General features: G+C 40.3%; 1 protein-coding gene across 1 annotated transcript in view; it reads right to left on the bottom strand.

The window, feature by feature from the left end:
- The window catches only part of EGF (epidermal growth factor), a 127,019-nt gene extending 119,664 nt beyond the window's left edge, over positions 1 to 7,355 (bottom strand). Inside the window, exon 1 of the mRNA XM_023734804.1 lies at positions 6,804 to 7,355. Coding sequence (XP_023590572.1) covers positions 6,804 to 6,933 — 130 coding nt within the window. The 5' untranslated portion in view covers positions 6,934 to 7,355. The remainder of the gene's footprint in view (positions 1 to 6,803) is intronic.
- Positions 7,356 to 14,896: the final 7,541 nt, after the last annotated feature.

Raw genomic sequence — 14,896 nt, 5'->3', positions numbered from 1 at the left:
AGAACCAGCTTTTGGTCTTGTTAACTCTTTCAATTGTTTTTCTATTCTCTATTTCATTTAATTCTTCCCTAATTCTTATTATTTCCTTTCTTCTGGTGCCCCAGGGCTTCTTTTGCTGCTGTCTTTCTACTTGTTCCAATTGTAGGGTTAATGTTTTGATTATGGCCCTTTCTTCTTTTTGGATGTGTAATTGCCTGTAATTCTTCTATGGAGTCCCCAGTACTCTCTCAAGGCACACGTTATCTGGGTCATTTTCTACCTTTCGATACAGCAGAAGGTAGTATATCTCCCACATGAAGAATACAAAAGAGTTTGAAACAGCAATCTACAACTCTAGTTATGCTTATCTCCACGGTTCATGCAGAATTTCCTAAAAAACTATCTTGGAATTCAAAACTATTTTGAAAAAAATTAATTTATTATAGGATGTTCTCCTGTGGAATGACCTCCAGAGTGCAAACTTCTATATTTTCTTAAAGTTCTTACTACTGATATGTCACATAACTACACAATAACCCTAAAACTAGATAAATGGCTAAGAATGGTAGGTTTTCCACGCTCTTACTGTTCGTAAGGGGCCCCATTTTAAAATTCAGTAAAAAACAAAGCAAACAAAAAAATCTAAGTAGATCATTGGGGTGTTTCTGTGGTCATAAGACAAGCTAAAAAGAGGTGTATTAAAACAAAAGAAAAATTCATGACGTTATGAGCCTTTACCAACAATAGTATCACTATTATGCAAATATGGATGTAACCTATTAACCAAAATAAATACAACGCGTTATTAAGGTTGCCAGATTTAGCACATAATAATACAGGATGCCCAGTTAAATTTGAATTTCAGATTTAAAAATTTAAAATATTTTAGCGTATTTCCCGTGCAATATTTTGAGACATACTTTAAAAAGTATGTAATTATTTAATCTAGCAACCCTACACATTATTGCATTTTTATTTTGACCATTATGCACAGAGAGAAGTTATTCACTGTGAAAAAAAAAATCTAGTAATTTTTCCTTATCTTTTTGCATTTAAGAGAGAGGAGCTGAGCCAATAGTGAGGAATGGTAAAGCATTTTTTTTTCCCACCACTTTACTATTTCTTTGGAACAAAATCTCCCAAGTAGGATGTGTACTATTTAGAAATTGTGTAAGATGATTCATTGTTGTGTGGGAAAAAAAATACTAGAAATACTATGTGTTTTATAATGTTCATGATATTAGCACACATTAACCAGTTGCCATTGAGTCGATTCCAGCTCATGGTGACCATGTGTTTGTCGGAGGAGAACTATGCTTGACAGGGTTTTCAATGGCTGATTTTTTTGAAGTAGATCTCCAGGTCTTACTGCCGAGGCACCTGTGGGTAGACTCAAGCCTCTTACCTTTCGGTTAGCAGCCAAGCACGCTAACAGTTTGCACCACCCAGGGACTCCTTAGTACACGTAACGTGTATGTAATTGATAAATTCACTACCCATCTGTTAGTTTGTCATACTGTGGTGGCTTGTGTGTTGCTGTGATGCTGGAAGCTATACCACTTGTTTCTCAAATACCAGCAGTGTCACTCATGCAGGAAGGTTTCAGCAGAGATTCCAGACTAAGACAGACTAGGAGGAAAGACCTGGGAATCTACCTGCAAAATTTAGCCAATGAAAACCCTGTGGAACACAGAACTACTCTAATAAAACTCTGATCACAAGAGAATATTGTCTGATATAGTGCTGGAAAATGAGCCCTCTAGGTTGGAAGGCACTCAAAATAGACAGTGGCCACAACAATGGACTCAATTGTGAGAATAAGGCAGGACCAGGCAATGTTTCACAAGGTCACCATAAGTTGGAGCCAACTCAACAGCAACTAACAACAATTGATAAATAAAAAACATGTATTGGGAGCATATGCCCTTTTTCCCCCTACAGATGGAACAGAGCCTGGAGACTATGGGTCTAAAAACTCCAGCCAATCATATTAAACATGGAATTGTTTCAAGTGCATTTTCATAAAGGCAAATTTGTAAATTATAAGGTTATGGTTTTGAATTGACTTGAACCAAATTACTAGCCAATTTACTTTTTTGGATGGCACACAATCGATCACTTGCTCTACTCTATACACAAGGAAATTATTCCCACCTTCCAACTTCTAAATGAAATGTCAAAAATCTGGACAACCCCAAACTAGTCTAAAAATGTAAATTCATTTAAAGAACTAATTTAGCAACCCTTTGTATGTCCCTGAGAGCTTTAAAATCTTAGAGAAATGGGTCCCAAACATGAAGAAAAAATAGGCAAAAAAATTTAAATAATCACTATCACTTTCAAGTAGCATGTTTTTGCCATGGCTGTTTAAATAAAATTATTACCCTTCTGCTAAGAAATCTAACAAATCGATTCAGTTTGGCACTGAATGGAATTTTCTATCAGCTGATGTCATAAAAGACAACCAGCGAGGTTGCAGATTTGTAATGGTACTGGCTCAAATCAGTTCGATATGTTTTTGTATTTTTTGCATATTTTAATTTTTATTAGACACTGCCCTATTAACTTCTACAATTATTATTCATAGCAATTCACAGTTCTACCAAAAATGTATGAGAGTACCAATTTCCCCACCCTCTCAAAAGCATTGAATGTTATTAAATTTTTAATTTCTGCCAATCTAATGGGTGAAATAGGTAGCTCATTGTTATTTTCCTTTATATTTATCTATTAAAGATTTTTTAAAAATTTTACTGTGTTTTAGGTGAAAGTTTACAGCACGAATTAGTTTTTCATTCAAAAACTTGTTTTGTGACATTAGTTGCAATCCCTGCAATGTGTCAGCACTCTCCCCTTTTCCCTTTCCACCCTGGGTTCTCTGTGTCCGTTGGTCCAGTTTTCCTGTCCCTTCCTGCTCTCGTCTTTGCTTTTGGGCAGGGGTTGCCCATTTGGTCTCATACACTTGACTGAACTAAGAAGCACGTTCTCCATGTGTGTTGTTGTTTGTTTTATAGGCCAGTCTAATTTTTGGCTGAGAGGTGGACTTCGGGAGTAGCTTCTATTCTGAGTTATCACATTGTCTGGGGATGTTTCTGAATTCTAATAAGCATTGCTTCTGGTTACAAAAATACAAATTGTATGTGTTGAAAATATTTTGACCATAATTTTTAATGATGTAAAACTATCTTTTAAAAAAAAAACCAAACCCCTTGCCATCAAGTCGATTCCTGACTCATAGCGACCCTATAGGACAGAGTAGAACTGCCCCATAGGGTTTCCTAGCCTGTAGTCTTTATGGAAGAAGATGGCCAGGTCTTTCTCCCCTGGAGCCACTGGGTGGGTGAGAACCACCAACCTTTCAGTTAGCAGCTGTGCGCTTAACCAATGCACCACAAAATTGTCATCAGGTTTTTCAATATAGTATATTTTTCCATGTGTAGAAAAAATGAGCAATAGAGAAAACCAAACCACATTTGAAACTACTACTACTAACATTATTAATAATAATAACTTTAAAACAACTATAACAGCAGCTAACATTTACTGAGTGCTTGCTACGTGCCAGACTCTGTTTTATGCACTTTACACGTATTAACTTCGTGGTTTTCAATCCAGGCTGACCGTTAGAATCACCAAGGGAACTTAAAATAAAAAGGAAAAAATGAAGCCTGCATCCACCTCCAGAAAAGACTGATCCGGATTGATGAGAGCGGTAACCTGGACATTGGTGATTCTAACGTGCAGCCAGGATTAAAAACAAATACATCCAATAATCCTGACAACAAATCTGGAAGGAGGGTGTAATTATGTTACAGCAAGGAAAGTCAAATACGTGGTTCACAAGCAGCTGTGTTGGGATTTGAACCTAGCCAGGCAGTCTGGCTCCAAAATTTGAAGTCTTTACCACTAAGCTAGAGGGCAGCAGTGGTTTAGTGGTAGAATTTACCCATTTCATGCAGGACCCCTGGTGACACAATAGTTAAGCGCTGGGCTGCTAACCGAAAAGTCCGGGCTTCAAACCCACCAGCGGCTCCACGGGAGAAAAGACCTGACGATCTGCTCCTGTAAAGATTACAGCCTGGGAAACTCTGTGGGGTAGCTCTGCCTTGTCGTATAGGGTCACTATGAGTCGTAATTGACTTGACAGCACAGAACAACACATGGAGACCTGGATTCAATTCCCGTTCAATGAACCTCAAGCACAGCCACCACTCTGTCATTGGAGGCTTGCGTGTTGCTATGATGCTCAACAGGTTTCAGTGAAGCATCCAGGCTAAGAGAAACTAGGAAGAAAGGCCTGGCAATCTACTTTGGAAAGTCAGCTAATGGAAATGCTATGGATCATCACAATTCAATCTCATTGTGCATGGAGTCACTACGAGTAGTCAGTCTTCAATAACAATCTCTAAGCTATACTACCCCTCAAAGACCACAAACTACTGTATATTTAGGGATGGTGCAGTGGTTAAGAGCTTGGCTGCTAACCAAAAGTCAGCAGTTCTAATCCACCAGCCACTCCTTGGAAACCCTATGGGGCAGTTTTACTCTGTCCTGTAGGGTCGCTATGAGTCAGAACCAACTCAACGACAATGGGTTTCATTCACATGCTATGCATAAAAGATCATTCTTGTAATTTCTTTGTAGTTAGATGTAAAAAAAAAAAAAATTTTTTTTTTTTTTTGGCATGACCTTGGCTGAAAAAACAAACAAGATCTTGATCACGGAATTACTCTGGTTTGCACATGACTGGGAAGCTGACCAAGCCTTAGCCAGTGCTGAAATCAGTCATTTCACTGTTTACAGTAAAAAGTGATCTACACAACCAGCCAACTCAGTGCCCCAGGATTCCTCCTGCAGCCAGCCCTCTGAACTTAGCCTGTACTTCTTTCTCTTATAAATACTGCAGGTACAGACAGTAAGCAGAACACTTCTTGTCTCAATGATATTTCTTCTCCAGGGCCAATAGGCTTGAAAATTCAGAAGCCACTTGCCAGCAGTTTTCTTTACTGCTTTCCTCCCTACGGTAGCTCAGATAGAAGTTAACAGAATACTCAGTCAAGTTTAAAACGAAGGAATGGAAAGAAAGCCTAATTCTGTGTTGCTTCACTTGTTTTATCCAGCGAGCAGTCACAGGAGTAACAACCTTGCATCAATTTATCTGAATTTTCTCAGACCACCAAGTATCCTTGCTGCTGGATCAGGCTGGCAGCACAGGTGATCTGTTTCAATGCCAAGGGCAAGAAATAAGGCAAGAAGAATTTAAATGGGGGAAAATAGACTATGGAATCATATCTATTTAGAGAAGAGGAAGAAATACTATATTCTGAAATGCAGGGGATGGTAGGGTGTGCCCGAGGCATTTCTCAGCTAACTTGAGACGTGGAGTGTCAAGCAGGGGGTTTAAACCAGTGACCTGCAAGGAACAAGGGAGCAAAGAGGCAGAGTCACACAGTGGCATCCAGACATTCTAACTCCATGGGGTCTCTGCCACATTACTGCACTCTTCCAATAAGGCACCTCATGGTATGATTTGAGCAGAGACTTAGGCAAGACATGGAGCCTAAGAGGACAGTCGTTGAGTCCAGCTGCTAACCGAAAGATTGGTGGTTTGAACCCACCCAGCAGCACTTGGAAAGAAAGACTCAATGATCTTTTCTGTACAGTTTACAATCTAGAAAACCTTATGGAGCAGTTTTTCTCTGTCACATGGTGTCCCTCTGAGTCAAAAATCTACTCGACAGCACCTAACAACAACCACATCTGCTGGCTACTCTGCTAGGTGGCCTGTTTCACCTGTTACATGATCCCCACAACAATGTTGAAAGGCAAGTATTATTGTTTATTATGCTTCCAGTGATATTCCAATGTAACTCAACCCTTAAGTGGGCAGCATGGGTTTGAAATGTTTCTCCCATTCTGTGTCACTCTGTGACGAGGAAGAAAGACAAGAAGGGGAAGGTCAGGGCGGCTCACACTCTCTAACGGATGAAATGGATGCCTTGTCTGAGCGACACTTGGAGACCTATGCATGGATTAAATAAATCAGCAGTGAGTGAGAGAAGAAAGAGGAGAGATAGGTTTCTCAGAAAAGGTCTCAAGGCAGGACTGTCACTTGCATTCAGGGAAACTCTCGTCTTCCCCGGATTAAAAATTGCATTTAATCTAGAGGGGAAGTGTTGCTTATTTACCCACTGCCATTTCTTAACATCTGTCCAAGTTCCACAGTGCACCTGTTACTAAAACCCTAGCTCCGAGTCAGAGATTCGGAAACAGCCAGAGAGGCAGGGGAGTGGGGTTAACTTTAAACTTAGGTTAAAACTCACAACAATAGGATCATGTTTGTTCACAATTCCCTTGAGTTTTTTTACTGACATTAATGCCTTCTGAGCTCTTACACAAAGTTACAAAAAAAAAAGGATTCCCTACCCCGTCCCCTTTATGGCTTAAACGCAGACAGTTGCAAAACAATAAATAAACAAAACATGTTTCCACTATAAAGCTAATCGACTAAGAGGAATCCACTAAGGGTTTAGTCACCCCTCACGTCAGAATACAGACTGATGCTTGAGGGAAAGGCTCAACTAGTAAAAATGAGGCATATTTACACACAAAAGAACAGTTTGAGAGCCATACTTTTTTATAGTTGGTAGCAAATGAGCTCTAACTGCTGGTAAAATAAACACTACTCAGTGAACGAAATTTAAGCAAATATATACGTCCAAAAACAAGTCAGAAAAAAATGCCAAAGTATATAAGACAGAATGAGTAGGTATGTGACGGCAGCGCCCAGGAGGACGTGCGTTGATTTTCATTTGATTACTTACCCACACAAGTAGGATCCCCATTTCCTGCAGGAGGGCCCGTAGGACAGTTCCAGTGCTGCAAAGCTGAGAGGCTAACAAAACTGAACGGAAAGACTACTGACAACAGAACAATAAAGAAGAGCTGCAGCATCTTGACGGGTTTGACCTTTCCATAGAAAGTAAGTTGACTTTGCTAGAGAAGGGCCCGGGCCAAGTGAGTGTGTCTGACCCCAAGCTTGCCCACCGAGGTTGGCCTTAGGCCTTGGGGCATCTTTTTACTCTTCTGTTTTGCTCTTACCCTCCAGCTTCCTTCTCTTGCAACTCAAGACAGCTTCCAAATGCAGCCTGAAAGGGATACTCCAAGAGAAATTTCTTTATCTGCGTTTACTGGAGCCAGTAAGAAATACCTGACACCCTTATGTCAAATTTAGCAGAATTTAACAGGGAAAGTCTGCAGGTCTGCAGCAGACTTCAGTGTGACAGGCAGAGCAGTGAGGCAAAGGCTAGGGAGGCAAAAGAAAGGGAAGAATTGATAGAAAGCCCGAGCGACGACTCTTGGATGAGGCTGAAAGAAGATATGATATGGAGATATGGTTCCTCCCCCAAACGCAGTTTCTCTTTTTGCAAAGTGGAATGACTCTCCTTTCCTTTTTAAAGCTCTTTCGGCTCCACCTCCTCTCCTTCAGTGACACTCGAGTGAGCCTCTGTTTGCATATGTGAATGTGGGCAATTCCATGCCACAGGAAACCAGGGACGGCTGCCAAAGAGGAGATATATAGCTCGCTACTCGCCATAAACATTCTGGGCAGAACCAGGGAAAGAGCAACTAGGATATGTGGACGAGCTCATGGTGTCTTGGAGGTACCTGTTGTATACTGACCATGTTGTAATATCTAGAAGGAAGGAGACCAAATTAAACCATGTCATGTCAATCAACGGTGAACACCACCGCTGATAATTCAGATCAATTGACAATAATTGATCATTCACATGAGCAATGCTAATAACTCACTTCAGCTCATTATTTGAACGAAACATCAACACCCACGCACATTCCTAGAGCTTAATCTTTCTTTTCTCTCTTGTATATTTTATAGCGGAATTTGCAAGATTATTCTTTCCAAATCAAAGGGAAATCCCTGAAGCCAAATGAAGAGATACAGTATTAACAGACACCTTTTCTTTCAGCATGAACATAATAAAGCGTCGCGAGGGGCCAGGGGTGCAGGGAAAGGACTGGGTTGTTATGACAGAGCAGTGCTGGAAAAAATAAGCTAATCATGCGAATGCTGGGAAGCGTTGGAAACCCAGCACAGCTGAATGCTGTTCCCTCTGTGACAGTGTAAGTATGTTTCACGTATCAGTGACAAAAATTAAAAGCTTCAAGTACTGATTTAGCTGTCCGCGTCATCACTTTCTAATTGGAGCAAGAGCAGTTATTTCTTCGGGACTGTACCTCCCCCGTCCCCGGAAAAAAACAAAGAACTCTTGCCAGCCCACGACTCCGACTCATAGCAACCCTACAGGGCAGAGTAGAACTGTCCCATAGGGTTTCCAAGGAGCGGCTGGTGGATTCGAACCGCCGACCTTTTGCTTAGCAGCCGAGCTCTTAACCACTGTGCCACCAGGGCCCAGAAATATCTAGCTCAGGCAAACCATTTACACCAGATTGGATGAACAATGGAAAATTCTGTCAGTTGACTCCATCCTGAAAAACAGACTTTCATTCAAATTAACCAGAGGTAGTGTTCCAAGAACCAGTCGAAATGTAGTTAAAGCAACAGTCCCCAAAACAACAGTCAGACATGCCCAATATAGAGGAGAACGGGAACAACTCTAAGCCTTTGCCCCATATTTAATTAGGTTCTGATTATCCTGCAAAGACTGTGCCACGCTTCTGAAACAGCTAAAATCAGGATTTCTCCAATTTCGGTCAGCCTCTGCCGGGCAGCTCTGACCCCTCATGGGAGGAACAGACCCTGGGCAGGGGGAGTCAAAACAGTCAGGTGGAGTGGGTAGATGGAATATTCCATTGTTTTTTTGACTCCATCAGACTTAAGACTCAGAATGATGTCCCGCAAACAAGCTGTCCTTACTATTCAATTTACTGGTCACGTTAATAAGCTTTCCCTTCAGCAAAACTCATTGCCGGTGTCATAGACAACAGCAGTACAAGGGGCTTAGAAGACAGTCAAGCATCAAGCTGTGTGAGTGGAAAGGAGTGGGGAGAATGATGTGAACACAAATATGAAATAAACCACGATTGTATTTGGGTTTGGAAACCCTGGTGGCATAGTGGTTAACACCAGGCAGTCCTTGGAAACCCTATGGGGACAGTTCTACTCTGTCCTATAGGGTTGCTATGAGTCGGAATTGACTCAATGGCAATGGGGTGTTTTTATATATATATATATATATATGTATATATTTAGGTTTTGGATCCCTCATATTATTTTTGATTTTATAAAGATTTGTTTCCCTAATTACTTTTTACCTAGGCTAATGCTGTCATTGGAGTCCCTCAGTGACACAATGGCTAATGTGCTCAGCTGCTAACCGAAAGGTTGGAGGTTTGAGTCCACCCAACAGTGCCCTGGAAACAAGCCCTGTTGATCTACTTCCAAAAAATCAGTCATTGAAAACCCTGTGGAGCACAGTTCTACTCTGCCACACGTGAGGTCACCACGAGTCAGAACCAACTCCACAGCCACTGGTTCGATTTTTTTTTTTTTAATGTTGTCATTAATGTTGAATTAAACCCCTGAGGATGGGAAAGGTGGATATGGCAACTGACGACTGATGGTAAAGATCAATCCCAGCTAACCCACAGACAATACAGAGTTGCAAAATCATGGGACAGAGCTATCCAACTTCCAGAGATAATTTAATAAGTCCCTAGTCTTACTTCTAGATAAATCTGAGCCTTCCCTGTTGTTACGAATTGAATTGTGTCCCCCAAAAATATGTGTCGGAACCCTAACTCTTATACCTGTGGATGCAATCCCATTAGGGCGCAGGGTTTTCTTTGTTGTATTAATGAGACTATATCAGCTTAGAGTGTGTCTTAAACCACACCATTTTGGGGATATACGAAGAGCAGACTGGGCACAGAAGCAAGGAAGCACAGATGGGGCAACATTTCTCAGACCAAGAAGAACAAACCGCTACATCCTGTCAGGCATGCCTCCGGAACCTGGGTATTATAAAAGGAAAAGGAAGAAGGAGGTCACAATAATTTACAATATATAATTTCACAAAGCTGCACCAAAATTTAAAACCCAAAAGCTAAATACAGTAAATAAACCAACAGGTCATTTTAGACAGCATTGCATTCTCCCAAGTACTTTAAATGCAGTAAAACCTGCAAAAGCCAGAACCTGTGTAAGGCGGAAACCTGTCAAAGAAGGAAAACTCAAATATTTTCCACTAATAGAGAGCAATAAAAAAGTGGTAAGACTGCACCCTGTTAAAGGCAGAAAACTTGCGAGAGCCGGAAAAACAAGGCAGTCCCGTCGAGTTCCGGTTCTCACAGTGTTCACTGTACTGCTCTAAAAATGTCAAGGTGTAGGGAAAGAACTCTGGCTTTTCAGTCATCCACAGTACAATCCTTCTGATCCTCAATTCTGCTGAGCCCACAGGAAGCACGGTCCTATTAAGAAGAGAACATTTTTGTTTGTTTTTATTTTTTTATTGTGCTTTAGGTGAAAGTTTATAGAGCAGATTAGCTTCTCATTAAACAGTTAATACACAAGTTGCTTTGTGACATTGGTTGCCAGCTCTGCCATATGTCAACACTCTCCCCTTCTCAACCTTGGGTTCCCTATTTCCATTCGTCCAGTTTTCCTGTCCCCTCCCGCCTTCTCGTCTGCTTTTGCGGTGGTGTCCCCATTTAGTCTTGTATACGTGGTTATTGTTCATTTTATAGCCTGTCTAATTTTTGGCTGAAGGATGAACTTCAGGAGTGACTTCAGTACTGAATTAAAAGGATGTCCGGGGGCCATATTCGCGGGGTTAAGTACGGAACATTTGAAGGCTGGAAGAGCCATAAACTGCCTGTAATTAAACACCAAACCAAAAACCTGTTACTGTCAAGACCATTCGGACTCATAGTGACTCTATACAGTTAAACACTTCTTGCTGCAAACTAATGAAAGTGCAAACCCCTGTTTGCAGCTCTTGCTTTGGTCTTAGTGTATTTATAAAACTGTGAATCTGTATCATCTCTTCTTTCCTCTACCTCAAAGGATGGAAACTCTGGTTGCATAGTGGTTAAGAGCTACGTTTGCTAACCAAAAGACTGGCAGTTCGAATCCACCAGGTGCTCCTTGGAAATTCTATGGGGCAGTTCTACCCTGTCCTCTAAGGTCACTATGAGTTGGAATTGACTTGACGGCAACACGGTTGTTTTGGTTTTATCTCAAAGGTCAGAAGTTATTTAGGTGAAAATAATCATGATCTGCTACTCAAAATTGGAAAGAGGTACAAAATAGATGGTAGAAAGGAAATATTTAAATAAATGAGAGATTTTTTAAATTTTCACTTGCCAAAAAAATAAATCAAATTAAGTTGCTTTCATTTGGTTTCCCCAGACTGACTTCCAATTGAGATGCATTCATTTTTTATTTTAATTAAAGTAAAATTTACATAAAGTGAAGTGAACTGATCTTAAGCGCTTTGATGAGTTTTGGTAAACGTACATACACATTTAACCAACATTCTAACCAAGATATAGAACGTTTGCATTACCACAGAAATTTCCCTTGTGCACCTTCCAGTCGATCCCACCCACACTCATAGGCAACCATTGTTCTAATTTCTATCATAGGTTAATTTTGTCTGTTCTTGAACTTTAAATGCATGCAGTCATACAGTATGTACTCTTTTCTGTCTGGTTTCTTTCATTTAACATAATGTTTTTTTTTAGACACATCCACGTTGTATCAGTGTATCATTTTTTTTATTGGTGGGAAGTATTCTTTTGTGTGAATGTATCACAATTTGTTTCTCCATTCTCCTGATGATGAACATTAACTTGTTTCCAGGTTTGTGTTCAATGAATGTTTCGTTTCTCTTCAGTTGATCCTAATTGCTGGTTTATGGGTCAGGTGTGTATTGAACTTAACACAAAACTGTCAAACAGTTTTCCAAAGTGGCTACTCCATTTTATACGCTCACCAACAGTGTATGCACTTGTGACATTCGTAGTCATCAGGGTTTTTTGGTTTTTTTTTTTGGTGGTTGTGATGGTGAAGGTTACGTGTCAACTTGGCTAAGCCGTAGGCCATGATTCTCAGTGGTTTGGCAAATATTATGTAATCATTTTCCATTTTGTGATCTGATGTGAGCAGCCAATCAGTTGAAAGGGGACTTACCTGGGGGATGTGGCCTGCATCCATTATATATAGATATTCTGGCAAAGCTCACCCTCTCTTGATCCTGCGTCTGACTCATCATCCTCTGACCTCTGGTTCTTGGGATGTGAGCCAGCAGCCTACTGTCTGAGCTGCTGATTTTGGGTTCATCAGTCCCTGCAACTACGTGAGTCAGGAGAAAGCTCCAGTCTGACACCAGACCCACAGATTTGGGATTTGCCAGCCTCCACAACTGTGTGAGTCATTTCCTTGAAATAAATCTCTCTATACATCTATTTCCACCACTCGTCTTTCAGTTTGTCGCTCTGTGGTGGCTTGCGTGTTGCTGTGATGCTGGAAGCTATGCCACCAGTATTTCAAATACCAGCAGAGTCACCTACGGTGGACAGGTTTCAGTGGAGTTTCCAGACTAAGACAGACTAGGAAGAAGTACCTGTTGATCTACTTCTAAAAAAATTGGCCAGTGAAACCTTATGAATAGCAGCGAAACACTGATATAGTGTAGGAAGATGAGCCCCTCAGGTTGGAAGGGACTCAAAATATGACTGGGGAAGAGCTGCATCCTCAAACTAGGGTTAACCTTAATGACGTAGATGTAGTAAAGCTTTTGGAACCTTCATTTGCTGGTGTGGTATGACTCAAAATGAGAAGAAACAGCTGCAAACATATATTATTAATTGGAACATGGAATGTACGAAGTATGAATTTAGGAAAAATGAACGTTGTCAAAAATTAAATGCAATGCATAAACATCAATAACCTAAGCATTAGCAAGCTGAACTGGACTGGTATTGGTCATTTTGAATCAGACAATCATATGATCTACAATGCTGGGAATGACAACTTGAAGAGGAATGGTGTCACATTCATCATCAAAAAGAACATTTCAATATCTATTATGAAGTACAACGCTGTTAGTAATAGGATAATACTCAAAAGCCTACAAGAAAGACCAGTTATTACAACTATTATTCAAATTTACACAACCACCACTAAGGCCAAAGATGAAGAAATTGAAAATTTTTACCAACTTCTGCAGTCTGAAATTGATCAAGCACACAATCAAGATGCATTGATAATTACTAGTGATTAGAATGCAAAAGTTGGAAACGAAGAAAGATCAGAACTTGGAAAATATGGCCTTGGTGATAGAAACGATGCTGGAGATCACATAATAGAATTTTGTAAGACCAATGACTTATTCATTGCAAATACCTTTTTTCAACAACATAAATGGTGACTATACATGTGGACCTCACCGGATGGAATACACAGGAATTAAATCAACTACATCTGTGGAAAGAGACAATGGAGAAACTCAATATCATCAGTCAGAAGAAGACCAGGGGCCGACTGCAGAACAGACCATCAATTGCTCATATGCAAGTTCAAGTAGAAGCTGAAGAAAATTAAAGCAAGTCCGTGAGAGCCAAAATACAACCTTGAGTACATCCCACCTGAATTTAGAGATCATCTCAAGAATAGATTGGACGCATTGAACACTAATGACCAAAGACCAGACGAGTTGTCGGATGACATCAAGGACATCATACATGAAGAAAGCAACAGTTCATTAAAAAGACAGGAAAGAAAGAATAGACCAAAATGGGTGTCAGAAGAGACTCTCAAACTTGCTCTTGAACATATAGTAGCTAAAGTGACTTCAAGAAATGATGACGTAAAAGAACTGAACAGAAGATTTCAAAGGGCAGCTTGAAAAGACAAAGTATCACAATGAAATGGGCAAAGACCTGGAGTTAGAAACCCAAAAGGGAAGAACATACTTGACATTTCTCAAGCTGAAAGAACTGAAGAAAAAATTCAGGCTTCGAGTTGCAATACTGAAGGATTCTATGGGCAAAATATTGAACAAATCAAGAAGCATCAAAAGAAGATAGAAGGAATACAGTCACTGTACCGAAAAGAATTGGTCAACATTCAATCATTTCAGGAGGCAGTGCATGATCAAGAACCAATGATACTGAAGGAAGAAGTCCAGCTGCACTGAAGGCACTGGTGAAAAACAAGGCTCCAGGAATTGACAGAATGCAATTGAAATGTTTCAATAAACTGATGCAGCACTGGAGGTACTCACTTATCTCTGCCAAGAAATTTGGAAGACAGTTACCTGGCCAACCACCTAGAAAAGATCCATATTTTTGCCCATTCCAATGAAAAGTGATCCAACAAAATGCAGAAATTATCCAACAGTATCATCAATATCACACACAAATAAAATTTTGTTGAAGATAATTCAAAAATGGTTGCAGCAGTACATCAACAGAGAACTGCCAGAAATTCAAGCTGGATTCAGAAAAGGACATGGAATGAGATATCATTGTTAATGTCAGATGGATCTTGGCTGAAAGCAGAGACTACCAGAAAGATGTTTATCTGTGTTTTATTGACTATGAAAAGACGTTCGACTGTGTGAATCATAACAAATTACGGGTAGCTTTGCAAAGCATAAGAGTTCCAGAACACTCAATTGCGCTCATGACGAATCTCTACATAGATGAAGAGGCAATCGCTCAAACAGAACAAGGGGATACTGCATGGTTTAAAATCAAGAAAGGTGTGCATCAGGGTTGCATCCTTTCACCACACCTATTCAATCTGTACGCTGAGCAAATAATCTGCAAAACTAGACTATATGAAGAAGAATGTGGCATCAAGATTGGAGGAAGACTCATTAACAACCTGTGATATGCAGATGACACAACCTTGCTTGCTGAAAGTGAA

The sequence above is a fragment of the Trichechus manatus genome, unplaced genomic scaffold (genome assembly GCF_000243295.1).
Source record: "Trichechus manatus latirostris isolate Lorelei unplaced genomic scaffold, TriManLat1.0 scaffold00071, whole genome shotgun sequence".
NCBI classification, from domain to species: Eukaryota; Metazoa; Chordata; class Mammalia; order Sirenia; family Trichechidae; genus Trichechus; species Trichechus manatus.
Note: the sequence above shows the minus strand (reverse complement) of the source record. Positions and strands in the feature narration are given on the sequence as shown.